Source organism: Curcuma longa, chromosome 16 (assembly GCF_044706935.1).
Source record: "Curcuma longa cultivar G26 ecotype Majalengka, Jawa Barat chromosome 16, ITB_CL_G26_1.1, whole genome shotgun sequence".
NCBI lineage: Eukaryota > Viridiplantae > Streptophyta > Magnoliopsida > Zingiberales > Zingiberaceae > Curcuma > Curcuma longa.
The window spans coordinates 450,181-474,243 of record NC_133876.1 but is presented as its reverse complement, the minus strand read 5'-3'; the positions used below and the strand labels follow the sequence as shown (position 1 = coordinate 474,243).

At 33.6% G+C, this 24,063-nt stretch overlaps 1 protein-coding gene across 1 annotated transcript in view; it reads right to left on the bottom strand.

Moving 5' to 3' along the window:
- Positions 1–24,063, bottom strand: part of LOC141847517 (transcription initiation factor IIB-like) — a 26,143-nt gene extending 2,080 nt beyond the window's left edge. Inside the window, exons 1-8 of the mRNA XM_074735575.1 lie at positions 23,702–24,063; positions 23,547–23,571; positions 23,018–23,147; positions 22,798–22,928; positions 22,571–22,659; positions 22,179–22,255; positions 21,981–22,113; positions 21,796–21,889 (exon numbers count right to left, since the gene is read on the bottom strand). Coding sequence (XP_074591676.1) covers positions 21,796–21,889; positions 21,981–22,113; positions 22,179–22,255; positions 22,571–22,659; positions 22,798–22,928; positions 23,018–23,147; positions 23,547–23,571; positions 23,702–24,063 — 1,041 coding nt within the window. The remainder of the gene's footprint in view (positions 1–21,795; positions 21,890–21,980; positions 22,114–22,178; positions 22,256–22,570; positions 22,660–22,797; positions 22,929–23,017; positions 23,148–23,546; positions 23,572–23,701) is intronic.

Below are 24,063 nucleotides of genomic sequence, written 5' to 3'. Positions count from 1 at the left end.
GATTAAGAGAGTGTTAGAAAAATATTGATGTTGTTCTAGAGTAAATCAAAAGTGTCTAGATATGACACTGTGCTAAAAGTAAAATAATTAGATTTTTAAATAATTTTTTTTAAATTGATAAGAGTCATAAATTAAGAGTTTTTTAATATAGTAAAACTCAAGAGAGTGAAAAAATCTATTGGATAAATTTTGGATTGAAATTGACTTTGTAGGATCGAGTTAGAGTACTGCTAAAAGGGGGTGAATAGCGTTTTATCATTTTTTTACTCTTAATCAATTCATGCATAAATCAGAGTGTGGAAATGTGTAAAAACTAGAAAGTGCAACAGAAAGAAGAAATAAGAACACTTTTATTTTTACTTGTTTCACAACCACAGGCTGCTACTCTAAGGCTCACGATCCGTGATCATTTTTGACAGGCAATTCACTACGAGAAGGAGTTTGTCGCTTTACAAAACGTGTTAAAATCGATAAACTTATACCATCCTAAACTCTTAAGTACAAAAATCAACAAAGTAATAGTTACCGACTGAGAGTATTAATATTGTAGTTGTCAGTGCAACTCCTCGACGTTACGATGGCATACTAAATCAGATGTTTGCTCTCAAGAAGTTGTCGTAGTAGCGTAGTAATTTGATATTAGGGTTCCTCCTCGCAGCTGCTTATAAAGCTTGATCCGAATGCCTAGAAGTTCTTTCGGGCGCCTCTATGTCATCCCGCTAATCCGCTTCCAACGCTGACTCGGTATCTTCCAAGCGCCTGTATCCCTTTCGGGCACCTAGATGCTAACGTGGAGGTTGCGAGATCAACTTTGACTTTACAATACCTTATCTAGATCTGGGCACTTGGAAGCTCTCCAGGCGCCTGGAGGCTGAGGTGTCCTGACTATTGGGACTCTATCACCTCATCCGCTTCGCTGGCCCGTTCGACTGACGTCTGATCACCTGGATCCCTTTCGGATGTCTGGACCATCTGATCATCTAGATCTAGATAAGGGTGCCCAAAATACAAAGTTTCAACTCCTCCTTTCCTGCATTACAAGTTAGTCTAGAACCAAAATAAACATGAAGGAAACAATTTTGATAAACTATTTGGTCTTGATTTTAAATTTTCATTGAAATCCTAGGTTATACCGATGCCTACTATTCCCCTCACCGAGAACGCGTCCTCATCCACTCTACTCGAGAGAAATTATCTCTTGCCATTGCTTGTCGCCCCCCACCCGCTAAACGCCGTTGTCACCTCCGACTCCAATGAGTCTTCCATATGAAGGCTATCAGTGTTCTTGTGCGGCTCCACTCATCGCCCACTGCCCCGCAGCTCATTGCCAGCCCAATGCTCGTTGTCCGCGCAAAGGGGCATGAACGACGCAGATAACTTCGGAATAGACAAAAATCTAAAAACATCGAAGGTAATACAATTCTAGACTTAATTTTCTAATTGCTAATGTTTCATGATGCGACAAGAATCAACGATTACTCGAGAATTATCTATAACCTAAACCAAATGAGGTTTTTATTGATAACCTGAGATGGATAATCAAGATTATCAAAAATAACCCTCAATTAACCGCCCTTTGAGTATAATGACATAAATTTAAAATATAATTAAACTATTTAGAGCCATGACTTTTGATTCAAACTGATTCATAGATTTTAAAAACTAAAAAACTAAAAATATATAAATAAATTAAGGAGGCTATTCGAAATAAATAATATTAATTTAATATAAACTTTAAAATTTTAACATCGTTAATAATTTTTATGATACAGTAACTAAGTTTTTATTTCATTTTATTTATTATTTATTTTCTTTTATTAATTGCATTTCACTTTTTCTTATTCTTATAATTATATATTATAATAAGAAATAAAAATGTATTTAAAAAGATTTTTATTAAGCTTCTTCTATTTGTTATTTGTTAATTTTTTTAAATCTAAAATTAAAAATAAAAATATGGATAAATTTGCGGAATCATAGTGAGTTTAATTACGTATTTTTTTTAAAAAAAATTGAGCGCTTTAGTATTATAAATGTCTTTGAATGAAAGATGAAATAATTAAATTTTTATTTTGATCCGGTTCGATTTAAATATTAAAAATAAATTTTTTATTTAATTTAAAATTGAAATAGAAGGGGAAGGATATTTCTATTTTTAAAAAAATGCAAATGGTGCATCTTTCGATAATTCTCAAAAACTGAGCACACCCTTGCACAAAAATGAGTTCAGTCGCAGTAGTAACCAATTACAAGAAGGTACAGAGTAAGTAAGAGAATTTTGGTATCTTAGACAATTAGAGGTCCCCCCGTGAAAATAGACTAAGACAAGAGTGGCGTTTTATGAGGGAGACTGAGAGAGGAACCCGGAAAAAACACATGGATGGTGACCCTACAAATAGTAAATGAGAGTGGCAATAATTAGAATGGTCAGACACATCAATTTATGGGACGGATTAACTTGTCAAAAATCTAATGATAAATCTCAATAAATCTCATGTACTCAATCTCTGAGGGTGACTGATCCGGTTCCACGAAAATTTTCCACTGACCACCAGAATAAATCGGGAAGCGCATATGGTGGCCAATCCAGATGCCCAACATCCTTTGATTGCGTTCCTCGTTTGGAATAAACTTGTCAAAAAATCTAATATATAATAAGATAGGATGGATTGACTTATCAATTTGACAGATTGAAAAATTTTCAATCTAATCCAAGATAAGTTGCGGGCCAATTCATGGACCTATAAAAAAATTATTAAAAATTTTAAATTTAGATTATAGTTTAAACGAGTCAATTTAAAATTTTTAAATTTGAATTATAATTTAAACGGATTAAATTAAAATTTTTAATTTTAAATTACGATTTAAATGGATAAATCCAACAATCCATTTAATTTTTTTATTTTAATTTTAAATTTAAAAAAAAATTTAACTCGCGAGCCAATTCAAGTCCACTATGGAGTGCTCTATGTGGATTATGAGTTTAAGTGGATCAATCCATCTGAATTCATCTTAATATACATAAAATTTAAATTCAATTTGTTTATATTATTCGATGAGATCGATTAATTTGATGGAGTTAAGTGTGAAATGAGTCATGCGTAATATAAATGAGTGGAGTTGGAGTTAATTAAAGCACTTGCAGTGCCTGCGCAGCAGTAACGTGTCTTATTTTTCCAATATTCTAAAAAAAGGGCAAAAGGCAAGACAACTCTTTTTTTAAATTAAAACGAGTTAAGGTTCAAATTTTACAAAAGATAAATAAATAACTTTTTAAAAAATCATTTTCAAAATTCTTTCAATTTTTTTTACTACTAGTTCATGGGATTTCTTTAATGGATACCAAACTCATTATCAATTGATAATAATTAACGGTTTAATAAAAATTTTGACAAAGTTGGTCTATAATTATTTTTTTCTTACAAATCCAACTTATTTCTAGAGGTGCACGACCCTCTCTTTTAGTTCATGTACTAGATAAATTTGAATATGCTAATAGTTAACCTCCTCCACTATAGAACTATATATGTTTATTAGTTCCTGGGGCAATGGTGCAACGGTAGGACATCCAAACTCAGGGATTCACGGTTCGATCCCCAGCTACGGTGTATTTGTAGGAATTTTCCTCCAAATAGGGAACGCAATCAAAGGATGCTGGGTATCTGGATTGACCGCCGTATGTGCTTTCCGATTTACCCTGGTGGTCGGTGAAAAATTTCTGTGGGACCGGCCAGCCACCTCCAGCGATTGAGTCCATAAGATTGACTGAGATTTATCATTTTTTTATATATGTTTATTAATTGTGTAATCGAACCAGGCGTTGTCTTATACAACTGCTCTATTCAAACGTACAGCTAGATTCAAAACTATCTGAGATTGATTGGCAACTAAATTGATATAATAAATTAATTAATTTAAAAATATAAATAAAATAAAAAAGTATGTGAATATTAATTTTTAAAAAATATGAAATAAAAATATTTAATCTTCAATACATTCAAAAGTATAAAGTAAAAATATTATTAAAATTGTGCTTTTTAATTTTTCTTTGAGTCAAACTCATTAATTATTCTATCATTATCAATTTTTTTAATTAACTCCCGTTCAATATAGATGATCATAGAATTAGTTAAAAACTCTTCTTCCATCTCGTTACACATAACTGTTTTAATCAGTTTCGTAGTTGAAAATGTTTATTTTGTTATTGCTATAGAAACGGGAAGAATTAAGACAAGATGAATCAACCTGTCTAAATAAATATATTAGATTCAATTTATTGCTATAGCAACTTTGATATCAATTGACAAGTGCCCTCGGGGCATAGTTAAGTTGGTTACGACGCAGCAGAATTGCAGAAGAGAGCAAGGGTTTGAATTCTAGAGAAGCTAGGCAATACCATCCTGCATCGTGATCAACTGCAGTTTCTTGATTTACCTCCTCACATATGATTGTGGGGCCGACCGTGTGGGGCTGCTAAGACGGCGGATTCCACTTTTGGCAGAAGACAAATGTCATCATAACATCATTTAGAAAAATGATATTTTGCTTTGATGTTCAGTAGTCTAGCAGTAGCTGATAATTAAAAATGACCGAAGGAATACATTCCCACTTCTCTTTCACTAGCATTTAACATGTCATATAATTTCTGGATTTCAAGTGTTGATGTTTCATCAACATATCTATGATCAAATGCATTCATCGTATCTAAATCATTGACTGCATTTATTATCATTAAATGATGATTCATGTTGAGCAAATGATAATTCCTATTGAGTAATATAACCATATGACGAAGCATCAGAATGTCCAATTGGTTAGATTTTTTTAGGTCTTAATAAGCGCCTTAATTGCTGAAGAATGTCCAATTAGCTCAAACACATAAGGTTTTACATGACAGTACCAGTTGTAATAATTTGGAATAAATTTATTTTTACCTAGATACACTTTTACATTATCCTCATCACAGAAAGTTATATTTCTACATTTGCAATGATTACACGGACACTGTAATTGGTCACCATTCATACACTCTAGATGATGCTTAGCAAATTCTATAAACTCTTCAACTCCATCGAAGTAATCTTCAGTAATAAATCTATTTTCTAATCATTATACATCTAAGCTTTATTCATATACATTTTAACCTAACGAGAAAACATTTACAATATTAATAAATGTGTAAAGTAAACATGCATTTAGACATACATAAACTTAATTAAATCATAATACCACTTAAACATAAACTAAATAAAATATTCTAAATTCAAAATTAAAAATACCACCAACAGAGTAGATCGTAAATAGACAGGAGATAATGCTCAGAATATGCAGTATACCCAAAGATAACAAAATAACATTACAAAATTATCATCAGTCACATTACATAATGTCTTAAATATAACAATTAAATTATTTCAATATACGCCTGTTTGTGCACCTCATCTCCCAAGCAAGATTGCACGTGCATTCGAACACGGTTGCACCTGTGTTCAACAGCAAGCATTTCTGCTGAGACCTATCTTACAACAGCCACGTAGCAGCCCTAATACGATATCGCAACGAGCCACATGGCTAACCCCCCCCCCCCCACAGCTCCGTCAACCACGTAGCCCCACAACCTGTAGGATCGGTGGACACGCTAAAGGGGAGTGAATAGCGCTCTTGTCGTTCGTTTATTCTATTAAAAACTACAGCGGATATTAGAATCACAAGCATAAGGGACTGACGAATTTACTTGGTTCCTAACCCTCAGGGTTAGTACGTCCAATGCCTATGCACGGGAAGACACCCGTCCACTAATGGTTTCATTTCCAGAACTTTTTCGAAGGCAGAGAAATTCATCTTACAGTCTAAAATATATAAATAAAAGTACAAAATGTAAGATTAAAATGAAATAACCAAACGTTCGTGTTAGTCGATTCAGAAGTCCTGAGTGCAATGCACCCTTCCTGGAGCTTCTCCAATCGCATGAGCAGGATTCGTTCACGTTCATCAGCACCATAGGATGAAGAGTATGGAAAATTAGAGATATCTTAGTGCTCCATGTTGAGGCTCCTTATATAGACACTTCTAGGCTCTTTAATTCAATTTGATCTCTTTAGTCTTTATCGGGGTCAATTCTTTTTGATATGAGCGCTTGGACCATCTGGGGCGGTTAGACCATCCGGATACTTGGAGTAACATTCAGGCACTGAATCTAATTAACTCATTTTTGACCTAAGTTGACCCGGGGATTGGTTCGGCTGTTTCGGTTTACTCCTCTTATGATTCTTAAATCTTGCTTCTTGCTCTTAGTTCCTGCAAGATTAGCATACAAACAAACAAACAATCTAAGCCTACCTGTAGTCCATCTGACTTACTAGGCTTACCTAAGCCTTACCCTATAGGTCTAATTTACTAGGCTTACCCTTGTCTAACTTTCAATTAGGACTAACCGCTTCTATAGATAGACTTTCAACTTGCCAAATATTCAATCACACTTGACCTTCTTGGATTTTCCTTTACTTAACCTCTAGTTAGAACTAGTCATTTCCATAGGTAGACTTCCCACCTGCTAAACATCAGGTCACCCTTGATCCGCTTGGACTTTCCCTTGCCTAACCTCCAGTAAGGACTTCATTGTCCAGCTTCACTCACTAGGACTTCTTGCCCAGCTTCATTCATCAGGTCTTCCTTGCTCAACCTCCAACTAGGACTTTCCTTGCCTAGTCTCCAACTAGGACTTCTCCTGCCTAGTCTCCAACTAGGACATTTTCTGTTTAACCTTCAATTATGACTTTCCCTGCCTAGCCTCAACTAGGACTTCTCTTTTGCCCAGCCTCAACTAGAACTTCTATGCTAGTCATCTGGTCAAACTGACTTGACTAGACTTTACTCATATTCAAATATTTGGTTCTATTTGGATCAACCCTTGGTCAAACTAATTAGACCTAGGTATATTGTCAAATATCAAAACCCTCAGGACAAACTAGTGCTCCTTGCACCAACAATCTACCTTTTTTTGATGTATAATAATTTCTTATGTTAAATCTCGATCAGGATTTAATAATTTGGAAGAATTCCAAATCATTAACTTAGGTACCATTCTCCCCCTTTTCATACATCAAAAAGTTATTATTTTACACCAACAATAAGAGTTTTCCCTGTGATCACAACTAAGCATATATACTTCTTGAAAGACCATAATAGATTACAAAAATAATTTTAAATAATTTTTAATTGATTTTTCAACACCAATTTTAAAAGGATTTTCAAAATAGTTTTACAAAGAAGTTTTAAAATAAAATTTCAATGTATTTCAAAAGAGCTTTTAAAAATATTTTTCAAAGAATTTTTAAAATAGATGTTTTAAAAAAATTCATTATCCTTTCATTATCCTTTTACCTAACACGTCCTTAGAACTCTTTGTTAACCACAAAATAACCTCCCTATGTGTCTTAGGGTTTGACCCAAATCAAAAAGACTAATTTAAGATAATTTTGAATATATTTTTAAAATGGATTTTCCAAGTATTTTTCAAATATTTTATAAAAACTAATTTTCAAATATATTTTGCTCTATTGATTTGGACCTTCTCTCAATCTAATACTTTCTTAGGGCTCCTTGTGACCCACAAGGCAAGCTCCCTATGTGTCTAAGAGGTTAATCCAAATCAATAGGATAAATAACTTATGATTATCGCCCACCAGCCTCAACACCAGTTACTTTCATAAATAAACGAATATACTGGAATCACATCGCCTAATTTCAATTTTGTCTCATTCTTCACTTTCTCTGGGCTCTACTTTTTGTAGTGTCCGCGTTTTTGCACTTGTAGCACATGATGTGTTTTTTTGTATTGTCAGACTTCTAACATCGATAGCTCCTTTGCCACCAGCGATGTCGTTTGAGTCTTACGAGTAGGGCACTGATTTTTGTAGTGCCCTCTCTCCCTGCACTTAAAATAAATTATATGTAATTTTTACAACGAACGTTTAAAATTATAACTTTCTCCCCCTCCATCTTTGCCTTCTTGCTCCCGTGGCGATTTGTCCTATCGAGAGCAGGTCTGCTCTGATACCAATTGTAGGGCTGGTGGGCAGACCAGAGCGGGGTGAATAGCGCTCTTGTCGTTCGTTTGTTTTATTAAAAACTCGTAACGGATATTAGAATCACAAGCACAGGAGACTCGCAGATTTACTTGGTTCCTAACTCTCCAGGGTTAGTACGTATAAAGCCTATGCATGGGAAGACACCCGTCCACTAATGGTCTTCTTTCTGGAATATTTTCGGAGGCACAGAAACACGTCTTACAGTCCAAAATATATAAATGAAAGTACAAAATGTAAGACTAAAATGAAATAACCAAACATTTGTGTTGGCCGATCCGGAAGTCCTGAGCATAACGCACCCTTCTTGGAGCTTTCTTGATCACACAAGCAAGATTCGTTCACGTTCACTAGCACCACAGGATGAAGAGTATGGAGAATTAGAGTTATCTTGGTGCTCCAATTCGGCTATAATATAATTTCTATGCTTAAAAACTGAGATTTCATGCTTAAACTTGGAATAGAGATTTCTAATAAATCTTAAAAACAAGAAACATGCCAAATAAATTCTAAAAGCATGAAAACGACTTCGAAACTACTCTTACTGCAGGTGAGCAGTACTTACCTTGCGTTCTTGGACTTACAGATGAAGATCTCTCTCTAGACTCTTAGAAACTCGCGATCTCTACGACCCGTTCGCGCCTACTCGTTCTCCTCGTCGTCGGGAACGCGAATCCACGAAGAGACCCTCAGAAAATCCCTTCCTCGGCCGGCCACATAGGGTTCCTAGCTTCTCTTTGGTGTTTTTCGCCCAAGGAGGCGACGGCGACGGCTGGGAGAGGATTTTAGGTCGTGGAAAACTAATTACCTCTTTAACTTATCATATTTATACTAAGGGGTATTTTCGCCGTTTATCACATATAACAATAATTCGCTTCCTATTCTTTCAAGCATACCCCTGCTGGGGCTCCTGGCTAGCACAAACTGCTTAAGGTTTATATCTGCATAAAGGTCCTGGGTTCGAGCCTCGGCTCTGTCTTTTTATTCGCGATTTTGTTTCTTTTGGTAAAAATACCAAACGACCTCCAAAAATTGCATAAAAATACTCTAAAAATTTCTAAAAATCTCTAGAATATTTCTATGACATTTCTAAATATTTTTAAGCACTTTAAGGACTTGAAATAAAGAAATTTGGGATGTTACAATTTTAAAGTAGATGAATTTTAAAAAACTATTTATTATCCTATTAACTAGGATCTCCCCCTTTTCCTGACACGTCCTTAGGACACTTTGTTAACCACAAAATAACCTCCCTATGTGTCTTAGAGTTTGACCCAAATCAAAAGAACAATTTAAAATAATTTTAAAATGGGGTTTTGAAATATTTTTTAAATATTTTTCAAAATTTATTTATAAAAATAATTTTGAAATAGGCTTGCTCTATTGATTTAGATCTCCTCCCTCAATCTGACACTTTCTTAGAATCCTTGTTACCCACAAGAAAAGCTCTCTATATGTCTAAGAGGTTAATTTAAGTCAATAGAACAAATAACTTATGATTTTTCAAAAGGTTTTTCAAAATATGAATTTTTTTATTGAACTTTCTCCTAAATCTGACACTTCCTTAGGGTTCCTTATTGACCACAAGGCAATCTCCCTATGTGTCTTAGGGGTTGTTCCAAGTCAAAAGATCAATTTACAAAATAATTTTATGAAACATGAGTTTTCAAAAGATATTTTTAAAGAGTTTTCAAATAAATTTTAAAAGGTCTTTTAAAAATAAGGTCTTTCAAGAATAACCTCCCCTCAACTAGACACTCTCTTAGGACATCCTTGTTAACCACAAAGAATTTCTACCTATGTGTCTTAGGGTTCTAGACATAGTGTTAACCTAAAGGTTTTGTGTCTAAGTGTTGGTCAACCAATTTTTCAAATATATATAGTTTTGAAAACCTTATAATATAATTACACACAACAATTATGAATTCTTAAGTAATTATCAAATTTTTGAAAAATAATTTTAGAAAATAGTTTTAATAGTTTTTGAAAATATTTTCAAAACTTGATGATTTAATTATCCTTATCATCTCACCCATTTTAAGTGTCTCAGTACATGACATACAAGGGTTGTCTTATGAGTTTTGTGAGATGTTTTGTCAATTTTATCTTTATTTATTTAAGTTAATTCTAATGAGTGTTTGACCTTGTGTTAGATTTAGGTTTAACTGTCAGTTGGTTAAGTCCACATTTCAAAAATCAGCTTTCAGGTCATGATAAGGCAGGGGCCTTCTTGGTTATCAGAACAACGACCACTTCCTTAGACAAAATCTTTTTAAGAAATTATGACCTTAATCAACTTCTTGAGAAATCCTGGTCTAACTAGTCTAGGATGTGGCGAGGTAGCTTCAGTTAGGTCGACTTAGCTAAGCAGACCAAGCAAGGTACTCCTTACTCCACTTGACTACCTAGACTAAACTTTCCTGATGTACTATCATCTCGCCCCACCCTAGTACTATGTTGGACAAGTGTCAAACAATCATTTATCCTTAATTAACCGTTCTACATTAAGCAATAAGTAAACATGATGACATGATATTTATGTGCATATAAAATAAAATATATGCATATACATGTAGGTATGCATGAGTCAAACAAGTCAAGCAATTTTTAATTTCTAATAATGTATCAAATTCTTAATTTGATACATTTCGTGTGGACTTGTGAATGTGTCAATCCACTTTGACATATTTTGAATTTTATTAATTTTTTTTTTGTTAGGTAATATTTTAATTAGTTTCATAATTATAAGTATTTTATTATTAATTATGTTTATGAATTTTAATTATGTTTTTTAATTTTAAATTATTAATTTATTTTTAATTTTTTTAATTATTAATTTTATTTTTAATTTATTTTTGATTTTCTAAGGATTTGATTTAATTTTAAATTTGAATTAAGTTATGTTCCATAATTAAATATAACTTGATGATAATTAATTTTATTATTTAAAATTAAATTTTTAAAATTTAAATTTGACTTGTTAAAATTTATAGAATTTATTTTCTTGAATTTTGAGATTTAATTTTAAATTTTTTTAGATTTAATTTTAAATTTTTAAAATTATTCATTATTTCATAATTAAATGGTACATGATTGTAATTAATTTTATTATTTAATTTTATATTTTTAATATTTAAATTTAAATAATTATTTTTAAAGTTTAAAATTTTATTATAAGAATTTTTAAGATTTAATTTTAAATTTTTATTGGTTAAATTATTAATTTTAGAATTTTTCTTGTTAGAATTTAAATTTATCTCATTATTTATATTATCTTGATTATTTAATTCTGAGTTATTAATTAAATTTGAATTATTCAAATTTTCTTGATTATTATGAATTTTATTATTATTAATTTTTAAATTTATTAAATTAATTAAAATTTGAATTATTTAATTATGAATTATCTTGATTGAATATGTTAAAAAATTAATCTAATTTTTTATTTATTTGAATTTAATCTAGATTATTTAAATTTAAATTATTAATGATTGAATTTGTTATATTTGAATTATTTAAATTAGAATTTAATTCGGATTTATCAATTGAATTTGTCAAGTTAGATGAATTTTTATTATTGATAATATCTAAGTTTAAAATTTTAAATTATTATTATTATTTAAAATTTTAGAATTAATTTACTTTTTGAAATTAATATTATTAATTATATTTAATTATGAATTTTTTGAATATTTGAATTGATTAAATTATTTAAATTTAAATTATCTAAATTTAAATTTGTTAAAGTAGATCATTTTGAATTTATCAAATTATTTACATTTTTATTAGTCAGGTTTAATTGATCAAATTATTTAAATTTGAATTATCTGACTATAAATTATTTAAAATTTTTAAATTAATTAAGTTTGAATTTTTTAAAATTAAAATTTTTAAAAATAGTTAAATTTAAAAATTTTAAATTGATTAAATTTGAATTTTATATGTTTAAATTTTTTAAATTTATTTTTTGAATTATTTAAATTACTAGATTTTGAATTAGTTAAATTAATATTTTCTAAATTTATCTAAATTTGTAAAAAAAAAATAACTCTATCATGTGAAACCCTAGGGGCATTTTCATAGATAAATGAAATTACCGAATCGCATCCCCTAATTTTGATTTTGCCTTCGTCTTCTTCTTCTCTGGGCACTGATTCTTGTAGTGTCCGCGGTTTTGGCACTTGAAGCACATGATGTGCTCTTTGGCCAGACTCCTAACATCGTTTGCTTCTTTACTGTCGATGGTGTCGTCCGAGTCTTACGAGTAAAATACTGATTTTTATAGTGTCCTCTCTCCTTGCACTTAAAACAAGTTATGTAAAATTTAAAATGAACTTTTAAAATTGTACCTTTCTCCCCCTCCATCTTCGTCGTTTTGCTCCCGTGGCGATTAGTTCTATCGTAAGCAGACCTGCTCTGTTACCAATTGTAGGATCGATACATGCGCTAGAGGGGGTGAATAGTAATTTCATTATATTGTTCTTTCATTCGTTCTTACTAACACAAAGGCTGACAACGGATATTAGAAAAATAAGCATAGGGACTCACGGATTTACTTAGTTCATAATCCCATGGTTAGTACGTCCAAGACCTATGCACGAGAAAATGCTTGTACACTAATGTTCTCATTTTTGAAACTTTTTGGAAGCAGAAAAACCCGTCTTACAGGCTAAATAATATATAAAAATATAAAAACAAGACAATAAGACTTTAAAAGAATTAACTAAATCTCGAGGAGGCTGATCCGGAAGTCCTAAGCGCAATGCACCCTTCCTAGAGCTTCCTCAGTCACATGAGTCTGGCTCCGTTCACGTTCAGTCGCACCGTAGGATAATGAATGAGGAATAGAGAAGTTTTACCTTGTGGTGCACGTTATATACCCTTATATAGACACTTCCGAGCGCTTAGATTCTTATCGTGGCGCTTGGATCCTATCCGATACGATCTCTACGATCTTTTTCAAGGGTTGATTCTTATTAATTCAGGCGCTTAGACTGTCTAGGGGCACCTGGACTGTCCTGGCGCTTGGAGTAACATCCGAGCGCACGGATTAGTCAACTCAGATTTGACCTAAGTTGACTCGGGACTTGGTTCGGCTGCTTTTGTTTGCTCCTCTTATGCTTCTTCAATCTTGCTTCCAGCTCCTGGTTCCTACAAGATAAGCATACATACAAATAAAGCAACCTAAGCCTATCTATAGTCCGTCTGACCTACTAGGCTTACCTAAGCCTTACCCTGTAGGTCTAACTTACTAGGCTTACTCGTGCCTAACTTTCTGTTAGGACTAGACAATTCTATAGGTAGACTTCCTACCTACTAAATATTCGATCAGCCTTGACCTGTTTGAACTTTTCCTTGTCTAACCTTCAATTAGGACTAGTCACTTTTATAGGTAGACTTTTCATTTGCTAAATATCCAGTCACCCTTGACCTGCTTGGACTTTCCTTTGCCTAACCTCCAATTAGGACTTCCTTGCACAGCTTTACTCACCAGGACTTCCTTGCCCAATCTCCAACCAGGACTTCCTTTGCCTAGGCTCCAACTAGGACTTTCCCTGCCTAACCTCAACTATGACTTTCCTCTGCCTAGCCTCCAGCTAGGACTTTCCTTACCCGGTCAATCTGACTAGGACTTCCTTGTCCGATCCAACTGACTAGGACTTCCCGCTAGTCTTCTAGTCAAACTGACCTGACTAAACTTTACTCGCATTCCAAATATTATATCATGTTTGAATCAAACCTTGGTCAAACTGATCAGACCTAGGTGCATTATCAAACATTGAAACTATGGGACAGACTAATACTCCTTGCACCAACAAAAAAGTCTATATATGGTCTGAAGCAAGCGTCAAGATAATGGAACATAAGATTTAATGAAGTCATTTTATCTTATAGTTTCGAAATGATTAATGAAGTTCATTGTGTTTTCTTGAAAAAGAAAGAAGGAAAGTTTTCTATTTTATCATTATATATTGATGATATGTTAATAGTTGGAAATGACATAAGTTTGTGATAAAAGTCAAAATGTGGCTTTTATAATAATTTGATAAAATATATATGAGACAAGTTGAGTACATCTTAAGAGTGAAGATTATAAGAGATCGATCAAAAAGACTTTTGGGTTTGTCTCAAGAGGCTTATATCACTGAGATGTTATACCATTTCAGCTTGTCTAGTTGTAATATTAAATAGACACCTATAACAAAAGGTATTATTCTTAACAAGAGTTTGTATCCTAAGACTCTAGAAGAAATAGACAAGATGAATAAAAAATCATATGTCAGTGTCATTGGTAGTTTGATGTACACTGTGTTGTGTACATGTCCTGATATCAGTTATACTATTGGCTTAGTTGGTCATTTACAGTTAAACCTATGATTGAGACATTGGAAAGCGGTGAAGAGGATATTAAGATATCTTAAAGGGACAACAGATTATTGTCTCTATTTTTAGGGATCTAATATGAGCTTGAAAGGCTATACAAATACAGATTGGGTAAGAGATCTTAATAATAAAAAATCTACATCTGGCTATACATTCTTACTAAATGGTGGTACCATCTCATGGAACAGCCAGAAATAAGCTTGTGTAGAGCTGTCGACAATGGAAGCTAAGTATGTAGCTTGTTCAGCGGTTATGCAAGAAGTCGTCTGGTTAAGAAGATTTTTGAAGTATTTGCAGATTGCTAAGAACAGTGGGAATTCTGTTATAGTATACTGTGACAATCAAGCTACTATAGCTTTTTCTAAGGATCCCAAATATCACAGCAAAGGCAAGCACATATCTATAAAGTATAACTTTATAAGGGATATAATTACTAAGAAAAAAATAATTCTTGAGTATATCCCTGCACGTGCTATGCTTGCAAATCCTTTAACTAAGTTATTGACTAGAAAGTCATTTTAAGGACATGTGAAGTCTTTGGGACTTCAGAGAATATAATATATTGTAAGACAATCAAATATTGTAAGATGATTGTTTATGAAGTGTTATGATATATTCAGTGTATATATCTTTGTGACAGTTTAGATAAATTCTCGGTAAGCATGTTGGCAGGTTGAGATTGGTCCTCTCACATGGACAATCATTTTTATTTGTTAAGTATAAATAGATGTAAGACTATACTTATGAAACAGCTAACGAAGTTATAAATGGAGACATACCTGTAAGTTGGAGTCACCTTGATAGTTGTATTAAGATGAGATTATTTATGAATTAATAATGATCGAAGTAGATGAACCCACCATTTACTAAACCTACAAGAAGTCAGATTAGAATTCATGAGTTGAATTCAGGATTAGACATTGGGATAAATCAAAATTTGTACGATGTTTGAGAATAAGATGCGCTATTTATTAGTAAATAGAATAATATCATAACATGTGATTCATACACATGTACAATAGCGACAATAAAGGTAGTAGGAAAATGAATCCTACTTCTATACTATGTGAGATCTTTAAGATTATGAGTTAAGTTCGATTTTATCCTAAGTGACTATTTAGTTTTCTTCTTGAAGTTTTAATCAGGATTTGTTACTTTAGCATATATCCTATTAACTATGGATGATTCAATCTATGGAACATGACTAGGAAAGTGACTGATTAAAATAAATATATTTTTACTAAAAAAAGGATTAAAATAGATTTACATCTATGATATTTATTTACTGGTCGATCAATTATATTTTTATTGAGTACATAAAATATTTATGAATAATTATATTGAATGAAGATATTGTGAACATGCTCTTGACATAATAGTCATTATGAGGGATTAGAGATGTTCTTGTTGATGTAAATGATTTAATCTAGGGTAAATATAAAATGTTAATGTCTTCAATTTATTTGGAAGAGCAGTTATGTAAGGTGTAATAACTTTCTTAGTATTAATAGCCCAGAATGCTTGCTGTCGCACAAACTATTTTTTCTGATGTATGAATTAGATGTTCTATTTGATCTTTGTAACTAATTAGTTTTTGTGGTTATATTTTTATCTTTATGACTTAACTTGAATGAGCGAAAGATATTGGAGTCACGTCTGCACAACGTGCAAACGTGATAACCGCTCACATCTACAAGTTGTACAGATTTGGGGGTTATTTTTTATTGCCTTTAAAAAGGTTGCATTCAATCAGTACATCCAAGTGAAAAAGGAGCATAGAGAGTGAGGAAACACTGTAGAATTTTTTCAGAAGCTATGTGTTTTGCGAAAATCTCTCTAGAAGAGGAATGCTCATTACCGATAGGGATTTGGTTCGTGAATAGTGAAGGATTGTTCGATCCGTAACATCCTTCCGACGACAAATATGAAGAACAAGATCGACAAAGAATCATTATAAGTATTTATAGTTTTATTTTTTTATTATATAATTCATGCATTCGAAATAATACTCTCTCCTTTCTATCAGTGGTCCTTTCTCTCTCTGTCCTTAGTGTGGCGGAGACGACAAGGCCAATATAACAGACTCGATTAATACAGGAGTTGCGTGATCATGCTTCAGGACTTGATCAACTTAGATATTCAGGACTCGACCAACCTAGATATCCAAAATTTAGCCAAAGTAAATATCATCAATCTTCGACCGAGTTGATATGATCGACCAAACCGATCCGACCTCCCAAGCCGATCCGACCAACTAAGCTGATCTGACATCCTGACCTACAGCGCAGAGCCGACTTGTCGACCTTCCGACTTGCCAATATTGTGACAATTGTGATTCGCAGCTAAACCACAAACTCACGATAACTTGGCCACAATTTGTTTCCAGGCCAAAGACACCACTATTGAATATAGTTACTGATATATGTTTAGTCCCACATGGAAAAGGAAGGAGAAATTTGATAGGCTTATTAAAAGATGTGTATCAAATTAATTGTATTTGATTGGTGGCTAAGTGAATCCACTTAGCTTAGCGCCATATTATGGCCTTGTGCTATCCTAGATTCACAAACACTTATAAAAAATTTATTCTCAAAGGAAATTTGTCGATCCATTTTTATTACAATGGAAGCCACAGGTTCAAAGTCTGTTTTCGATGCATTCAAGTTGGACCATTTCAATGGGACGAACTTAATTCACTAGAAGGACAAATTGTTCTTCTGCCTCACTAAATTGGGTGTCGCATATCTGCTGTTGCACTATCTGCCCATGATTCCTGCACCAACTGATAAGGATACTGATGAGATCGATCAAAGCAACTCGGAAGAAATGGGAAGAGGATGAAGTTCATTCGTTGTAGAGGATACATCCTAAATGTCTTATCAGATATGTTGTATGATCTCTTCCGTTTGATCAAATCCCCACAAGAAATCTGGAACGCCTTGGAGAACAAATATATATACATCTGAAAAACAAGATACGGACAGATTTCTAAGCATGAAAATTTTTCGAGTTTCACATGGTTCATAATATGTCTGTCATGGGTCAAGTCGATGAATTGCTTGTCCTAATTTCTAGAGTCAAGGATCTGACAATAGAAGTGTTTGATCCATTGCAAGTGGTTGTCGTAATTGCAAAATTGCCAACCACTTGGAATGGCTATAGAAAGAAATTGTTACATACTTCTGAAGATTTTACTATAGACCATCTCACAAAGCATATTCGAATTGAAGAAGAAACTCGCATTTGTGAGACAAAATTTACTTTAGAGTCTGGTTCTAAGGTTAATACCGTAGTTGAGTCTAGCACTAAGAAAGTAAGATATCGTGGAAACAAGAGAAAGTTTGCTAACATTTCATCCTAAAATTTTGCTAACAAAAAGAAAATCAAGACATGTTACTTTTGTGGAAAGAAAGGCCACTTCAAGAAAGAGTGCAAGTTTTACAAGAAACTAAAGGCAGAGGGAAATGTTATATAAAGAATTAACTGTGAATGTTTTTGAACATCCACCAAGTGCTCCTGATATTGTTTCTATGGTTATTGATCTTAAAATAAGCATGATAACTGAATGCAACATGGGAACAAATGAAAATTTTGCTGATTGGTGGTATGATTCTGGCACTTCAGTTCATGTTTGCAATGAGAAAAGTTTATTACATGGACTTAGACATAATGTGGTAGATAAATGTATCTACTCTAAATTTCCCAAAGTTGTTGGTGTCATTATATATCTTTACATTGATGACATGTTGATAATAGGAACGAATATACAAGGAGTAAATGAAACTAAATCTTATTTATCTTCTTAGTATAAGATGAAATATTTAGGAGAAGTTTACTATTTTAGGAATAAAAGTGATGAAACATAGTGGGGGGGTTTGCTCTTAATCAATCTCACTATATAAATAAAGTTCTTTCCAAGTTCAAACATCAAGGAATAAAAGAAGCTAATACCCCATTTAATGTTTCGAACAAATTGGCAAAAAATTCATGTAGATCAATTAGTCAACTAGCTAGACTATGTAAGTGTTATTAGAAGTTTAATGTATATTATGCATTTTACAAGACCCGACATTGCTTTTTCTATTTGCAATCTTGCAAGGTATGCACATAATCCTAGCACCGAACATTGGAGAGTGATTGGAAGAGTTCTTGGATATTTGAAGAAAATAAAGTCTCTTTCCTTGTTATATAATAAGTTCCCATCAGTGCTAGAAGGTTATACAATTGCTAGTTGGACAACTAGTATCACTAATAATAAATTGACATCTGGTTGGATTTTCACTTGGATAGAGGAGTTATTTCATGGGCTTCGAAGAAATAGACTTGCATTACTCATTCTACAATGGAATCTGAATTCATTGCTATAGCAACCACACAGGCAAAGAAGTCGAATGGCTAAGAATCATGTTGATAGACATAAAGTTATGGCCACAACCAATGCCAGCAATTTCTTTGCACTTTGATAGTCAAGCAACTATGTCTAGAGCACTTAGAGATTTACAATGATAAATCTAGACATATTGCCTTGAAGTATGAATATATTAGATAACTAATTTCTGATGATATTATAACAGTTGTTGTCCAATCAAAGGATGCTGGGCATCTGAATTGACCGTCGTATGCGCTTCCCGATTTACCCTAGTGGTAGGTGGGAAACTTCCGTGGGACCGGGCCGGCCACCCCCAGAGATTGAGTCCATGAGACTGACTGGGATTTATCATTTATCATTTTTTTTTTATAACAGCTGTTGTCTGTGTTAGGTCTAGTAAGAACTTAGTTGACCCATTAACAAAAGGACTCTCGAGAGATATGATAAAAAGCACTACAAGTGCAATGGGTCTAAAACCATTCTAATTTTTCATTAACAATGGGAACCTTACCTTTATTATTGCACAATAATTTTAAAGGTTTAACTGGTAACAATAAATTTTTAGTGACATGTAGCAAGTACTAGGATCAATACAGTACTTATAGAAGAGAGGTTGAATATAACGTATTCTTAATGAAGGTTTATGTTCGGTTATGAACAAGAAATCTCAAATGAGATTTAAAGGTCTTTCACCTATGCGAACACAAGAAGGGGTGCCGCTTCTATCAAAAGTTTGAGAACAAGACATTTGTAAGTGTTTGTGAATCCAGGGTAGCACAAGGCTATAATATAGTGCTAAAGCTCATAGTGAGCACATTAGAGAAATCAAAACTTTTATGTGTATGATATTTCCAATCTTGTCATATAGAAATTATGGTTTAAGTTAATTAACTACATAGATTTCGATGAGATTTTGAAATATTTATACTAATAGTAGGTTTAAGATGAAAGACACCTTGTACATACATATAGAACTTTGCATTTGAAGCACATATCACTAAGTGAGGGATTGTTGAATATAATTAGTGATATATGTTTAGTCCCACATGGAAAAGGAAGGAGAAGTTTGATAACCTTATTAAAAGATGTGTATAAAATAAGTTATATTTGATTGGTGGCTAAGTGAAGGGAAAAAATATTTATATTTAATAGTCAAAGATATGCCCTTGGGTCACAAGGGGCACGAAAAAATTCTCTAAATTGTCTTGGGAGAATTTATAGATTTATTGTTTATAAATTCTATTTTATTTTGAGTATCTTGGAGGGAATTTGTCATTAAACCCAACAACAAATATAGTGGGGGCAAAATTTCCTATTCCAACACGGCTACTAGCTCATGACCGCCACAAGCAATTTGTGATTATCACAAGAAAATTTAATATTATACTTAAAATTACAAAGTAATTAATAACATAAAATAACTAAATAAGTATATGAAATATTTTATATTCTGTAAATCATAATTTTCTATTCTCAACTAATTATTTAATTTATTTGAAGATATTTCATAAGATAATCTTCTAATTATGTGGCAAAAGGTGATAATATTCATCTCAAGTGCTTCTCCATTGTCAGCTCCACAGCATGTTATTCAAGGGATTGTGGGATTGTTCCCTCAAGATTCTCATATGGCAATCTATCACATGAATTCCAACTTAATTATGGGCGACAATCTTCTTAATTATGCATGTATGCATTGTCCTCAATTAAAAGACATATGCCCAAAAAAACAATCATTTTTATGTAACAATGTTATTTATTTAATCAATATTTGATAGGCATATAATCATAGGCTCTCGGTGAATAAGAGTTGATGATGTTAGATATCAAGTTTTATTTGTATTTAAATTTTATATCTTAAATGATTGTTTTAAAAATTTAGATGGCAGATAAATAATTTGAATCAAACGAAATTTAATTTGTTGGTTACGTTTTGAGGTGGAATTGAAGATATTGGTTGGGTTTGGAAGCTAAGGAACCAGATGAGTTCAAATCATGATATCAATTGAGACTCTTTTTAGATTCAATTAGTGGAATTTTTAAGTAGTATATATTTCTCCCTCATTTGCTCGATATATCCCCACTCTTAATTCGATCACCTGACTATCTCTCTTCTTCTCTACAATGTTTATTTGTTTCTTTATGAATTTTACCACTGTATGGCATATAGATCGATGATAAATTTTACTAAAACATCAAGTCTATCTAGTGGTGCAGAAATACTCAATTACATGTCAAATAAACATCTATCTGTGCTGGTCTTAAAATAAAAATTTATTGTCCCCGGGGCAATGATGATGCGGTAGGACATCCAGGTTGTCACACAGGCACCTACGGTTCGATTCTCGATCCTGGTGTACCGTCATGGCGTATTTGTGGAAATTTTCCTCCAAATGAGGAGCGTAATCAAAGGATGTTGTGCTGGCCGCTGCGTGCACTTCCTGATTTACCTTGGTGACCGGTGGGAAATTTCCGTCTCGGCCTTCCTGCATTGTGTGTCAACCTCCTGCTCCACTCTAGGCATGCTTCCTGCATTGTGTGCCGACCTCCTGCTCTGGTCTCGACATGTTTCCAGCATCACATGCCGACCCGTGCCACTAGCCCCGGTGTTCGTGTGGAATTCTTATCTTAACCTTATCATAAGGAAGATAAGGCTCCCATATAACTAGAGATCACAGGACCATCTCTTCCGGAAATATAGAAACATATCCACCAAACTTTAGCAAACTTATAAAAATTGAAAAGATCTTTTTAAATAAAAATAAGTATTTCGGAATGTTTCTTAAAACCAAATCTAACATCAATTACTATAATGGCTCATATCCATGGACACAAGTAAGCACACATCAACCTTAACTTGTCAAAGTCATTAAATTAATTCCTTAAATTCTTCACGCCAAATCCTAATTTTAGCATCGAAGTGGCTTCTCGGGATCCATCCCACATCCTTCTAACCTTCCTTTTTGAGTACTTTGCAGGTTCCTTTTTCTCTCTCTGCAACCCCATCTCAAAAGCGTGCACGTCGACAATCCTTAAGCCGGTGTTGAAACTATCCACAATGTATTAGCCGGAACAGCTACAAATGTGATAAGCCAATCTTTGGCTAATGCTAGTTACGTTAATCTATAACAACTGCGAACTATCGCGTGCAAAGGTTCTTTCGATCCACTTCCTTGGCAAAGTTGGCGGGAATGATCCTAGAAGCATAAGGATAAAGATCTTTGCATGCGTTCTTTATGGTGCCTTCTGCCACCCCAGTTGCCAGTGATATATCTGCACACAACAATAAAATAAGCAAATTATGACTCAAGATTTAATCAGCTAGCTGCATGCAGAACCTTTGAGGCTTTTTTTGTCATCATATTTCTGAATTATCATGTAGATAATAGCAGCTGCAATCGAAATGGGGCTCCTCCTGCACAATTTGCAATGTTAAAACGTTAAAAGAGAACATTAACCCGGATACAGTTTGTGCTACACTTTCTGGAGGATGAGAGCACTAAAGTTGAGTTTTAGGATTTAGTGGGAAAAAATAAGACTCATGTTTGATCAGCAATTTCTTTCATATTGCCAAAAAATGCTTTTAATTATTCTTGGATAAGCTAGCAAAACATGCTAATAGGAAGCACAGTCCCTTACTGTAAATGCAAGCATCTACCACTAACTTTTGGAAGAATGCAAGCAATTCAGCTCTAACAAGCCATTCTCAAGGAAGTATATATATATATACCTTATGTCAAGTTCCTCTGATTTTCGAACTGCTTCTTGAGCTTCTTTAACTATCTGATTTGGCATACCGAGACGGGAACAAAAACGTCTCTATAACCACATAAAATACACATCGATCGTCAATCCAGTGTTTTCAATTTGGTAAAGAAAAAAACAGTAGAAAAGATATATATGTGTGATGCTTTGACAAGGAATTCAAAGGTAATTAGCAGATATGTTCAAACTAACCAAGAAATCTCCTGCATGAATTGTACCCATCTCCATGGATTGTCCCATCTCAACTCCAAGCTGTTTTACGATCAACTCCGTAGCGCGTCCTATTTCCTTCTTTGTAGCTCCATTGGCAGCAGAAAAAATTTCTAATTGAATTGTAAATACATTAGTCGATCAGCAATGTGTGTTGGTGAAGAAACCAGAATGCAGAAGAAATTACAGGAAGATCACATACCCTTAACAGTAAGAGGTTTGTTCTCTTGCCGACAAGCAATATATAGACAGGCAGCTAAAATTGCATCTTGATTTCGCCTTCTAACAGACTTTAGGTCTTCAAGTTTCTTAAATATCTCATTGGCACGATCCTTTTAAAATGACAAAAGGAATTAAATACTTCAACAAATTAAAGGAACAAAAACATTCACAGATAACTGATTAAATTGGCATTTAATTTTAACTTATTAAGAACAATAATCATTGATTATGGGCTTGCTAAGAGTTATTCACTGTCGTCAACATTATAGACTGGTCAACTAAAAATACAGACAATCGAACATTATATTATGCAGAGCAATACATACGAGAAACAAAGAAAATCATGGTCTGACTATTTTTTTTACGAACTAACAAAGCATGCATCACAAACACAAACATCTTGACTTGTGTTATCAAATTTCAATATCTAGTGTTTCAGTCATTAGTGCTAGATGGTACTGCATAAGTAGTTGTGAAGCAGTTTCAAATATAGGAAATTATATATGTACCTTTATAGAGGCCACCAGATTCAACCTGGAAAAGAGATCACAACAAAACTTGCATTAGTCATCGATCGTGTTAAGTTAACGAAGCAGTTTCAAATATTATCAGGTGACAGCACATGCATAATCATATATATTCGTGGAAGAGGAGAAATATTGACCTGTCAGCCATGGACTCGATGCCCTTGAAAGCGTTGATGAGGTTCCGACCGGGGTCGGACACCCCTCGCCCTCGGTGCTGCCACCGTTCCAGCGAGGAGGAGAGGAACTCGCCCTTGGCGCCGTTGGGGTTGGAGATGATGGTGTAGAGACCGCAGGAGGCGAGGAGGGGATTGGTGGACTCGCCGACACGGACAGGGTCGTTGTCGCGGGACTCATCGGCGAAGGTCCTCCACTCGGCGGTCTCGTCGATGTAGTGAGACTCGAGCACCAGCCCGCACTCGGAGCACACCATGTCCCCCGCCGAGTGGTCGAACACCACCTCCGTGTTGCACTTGCAGTCCGAGCAATATGAGTCCTCCAT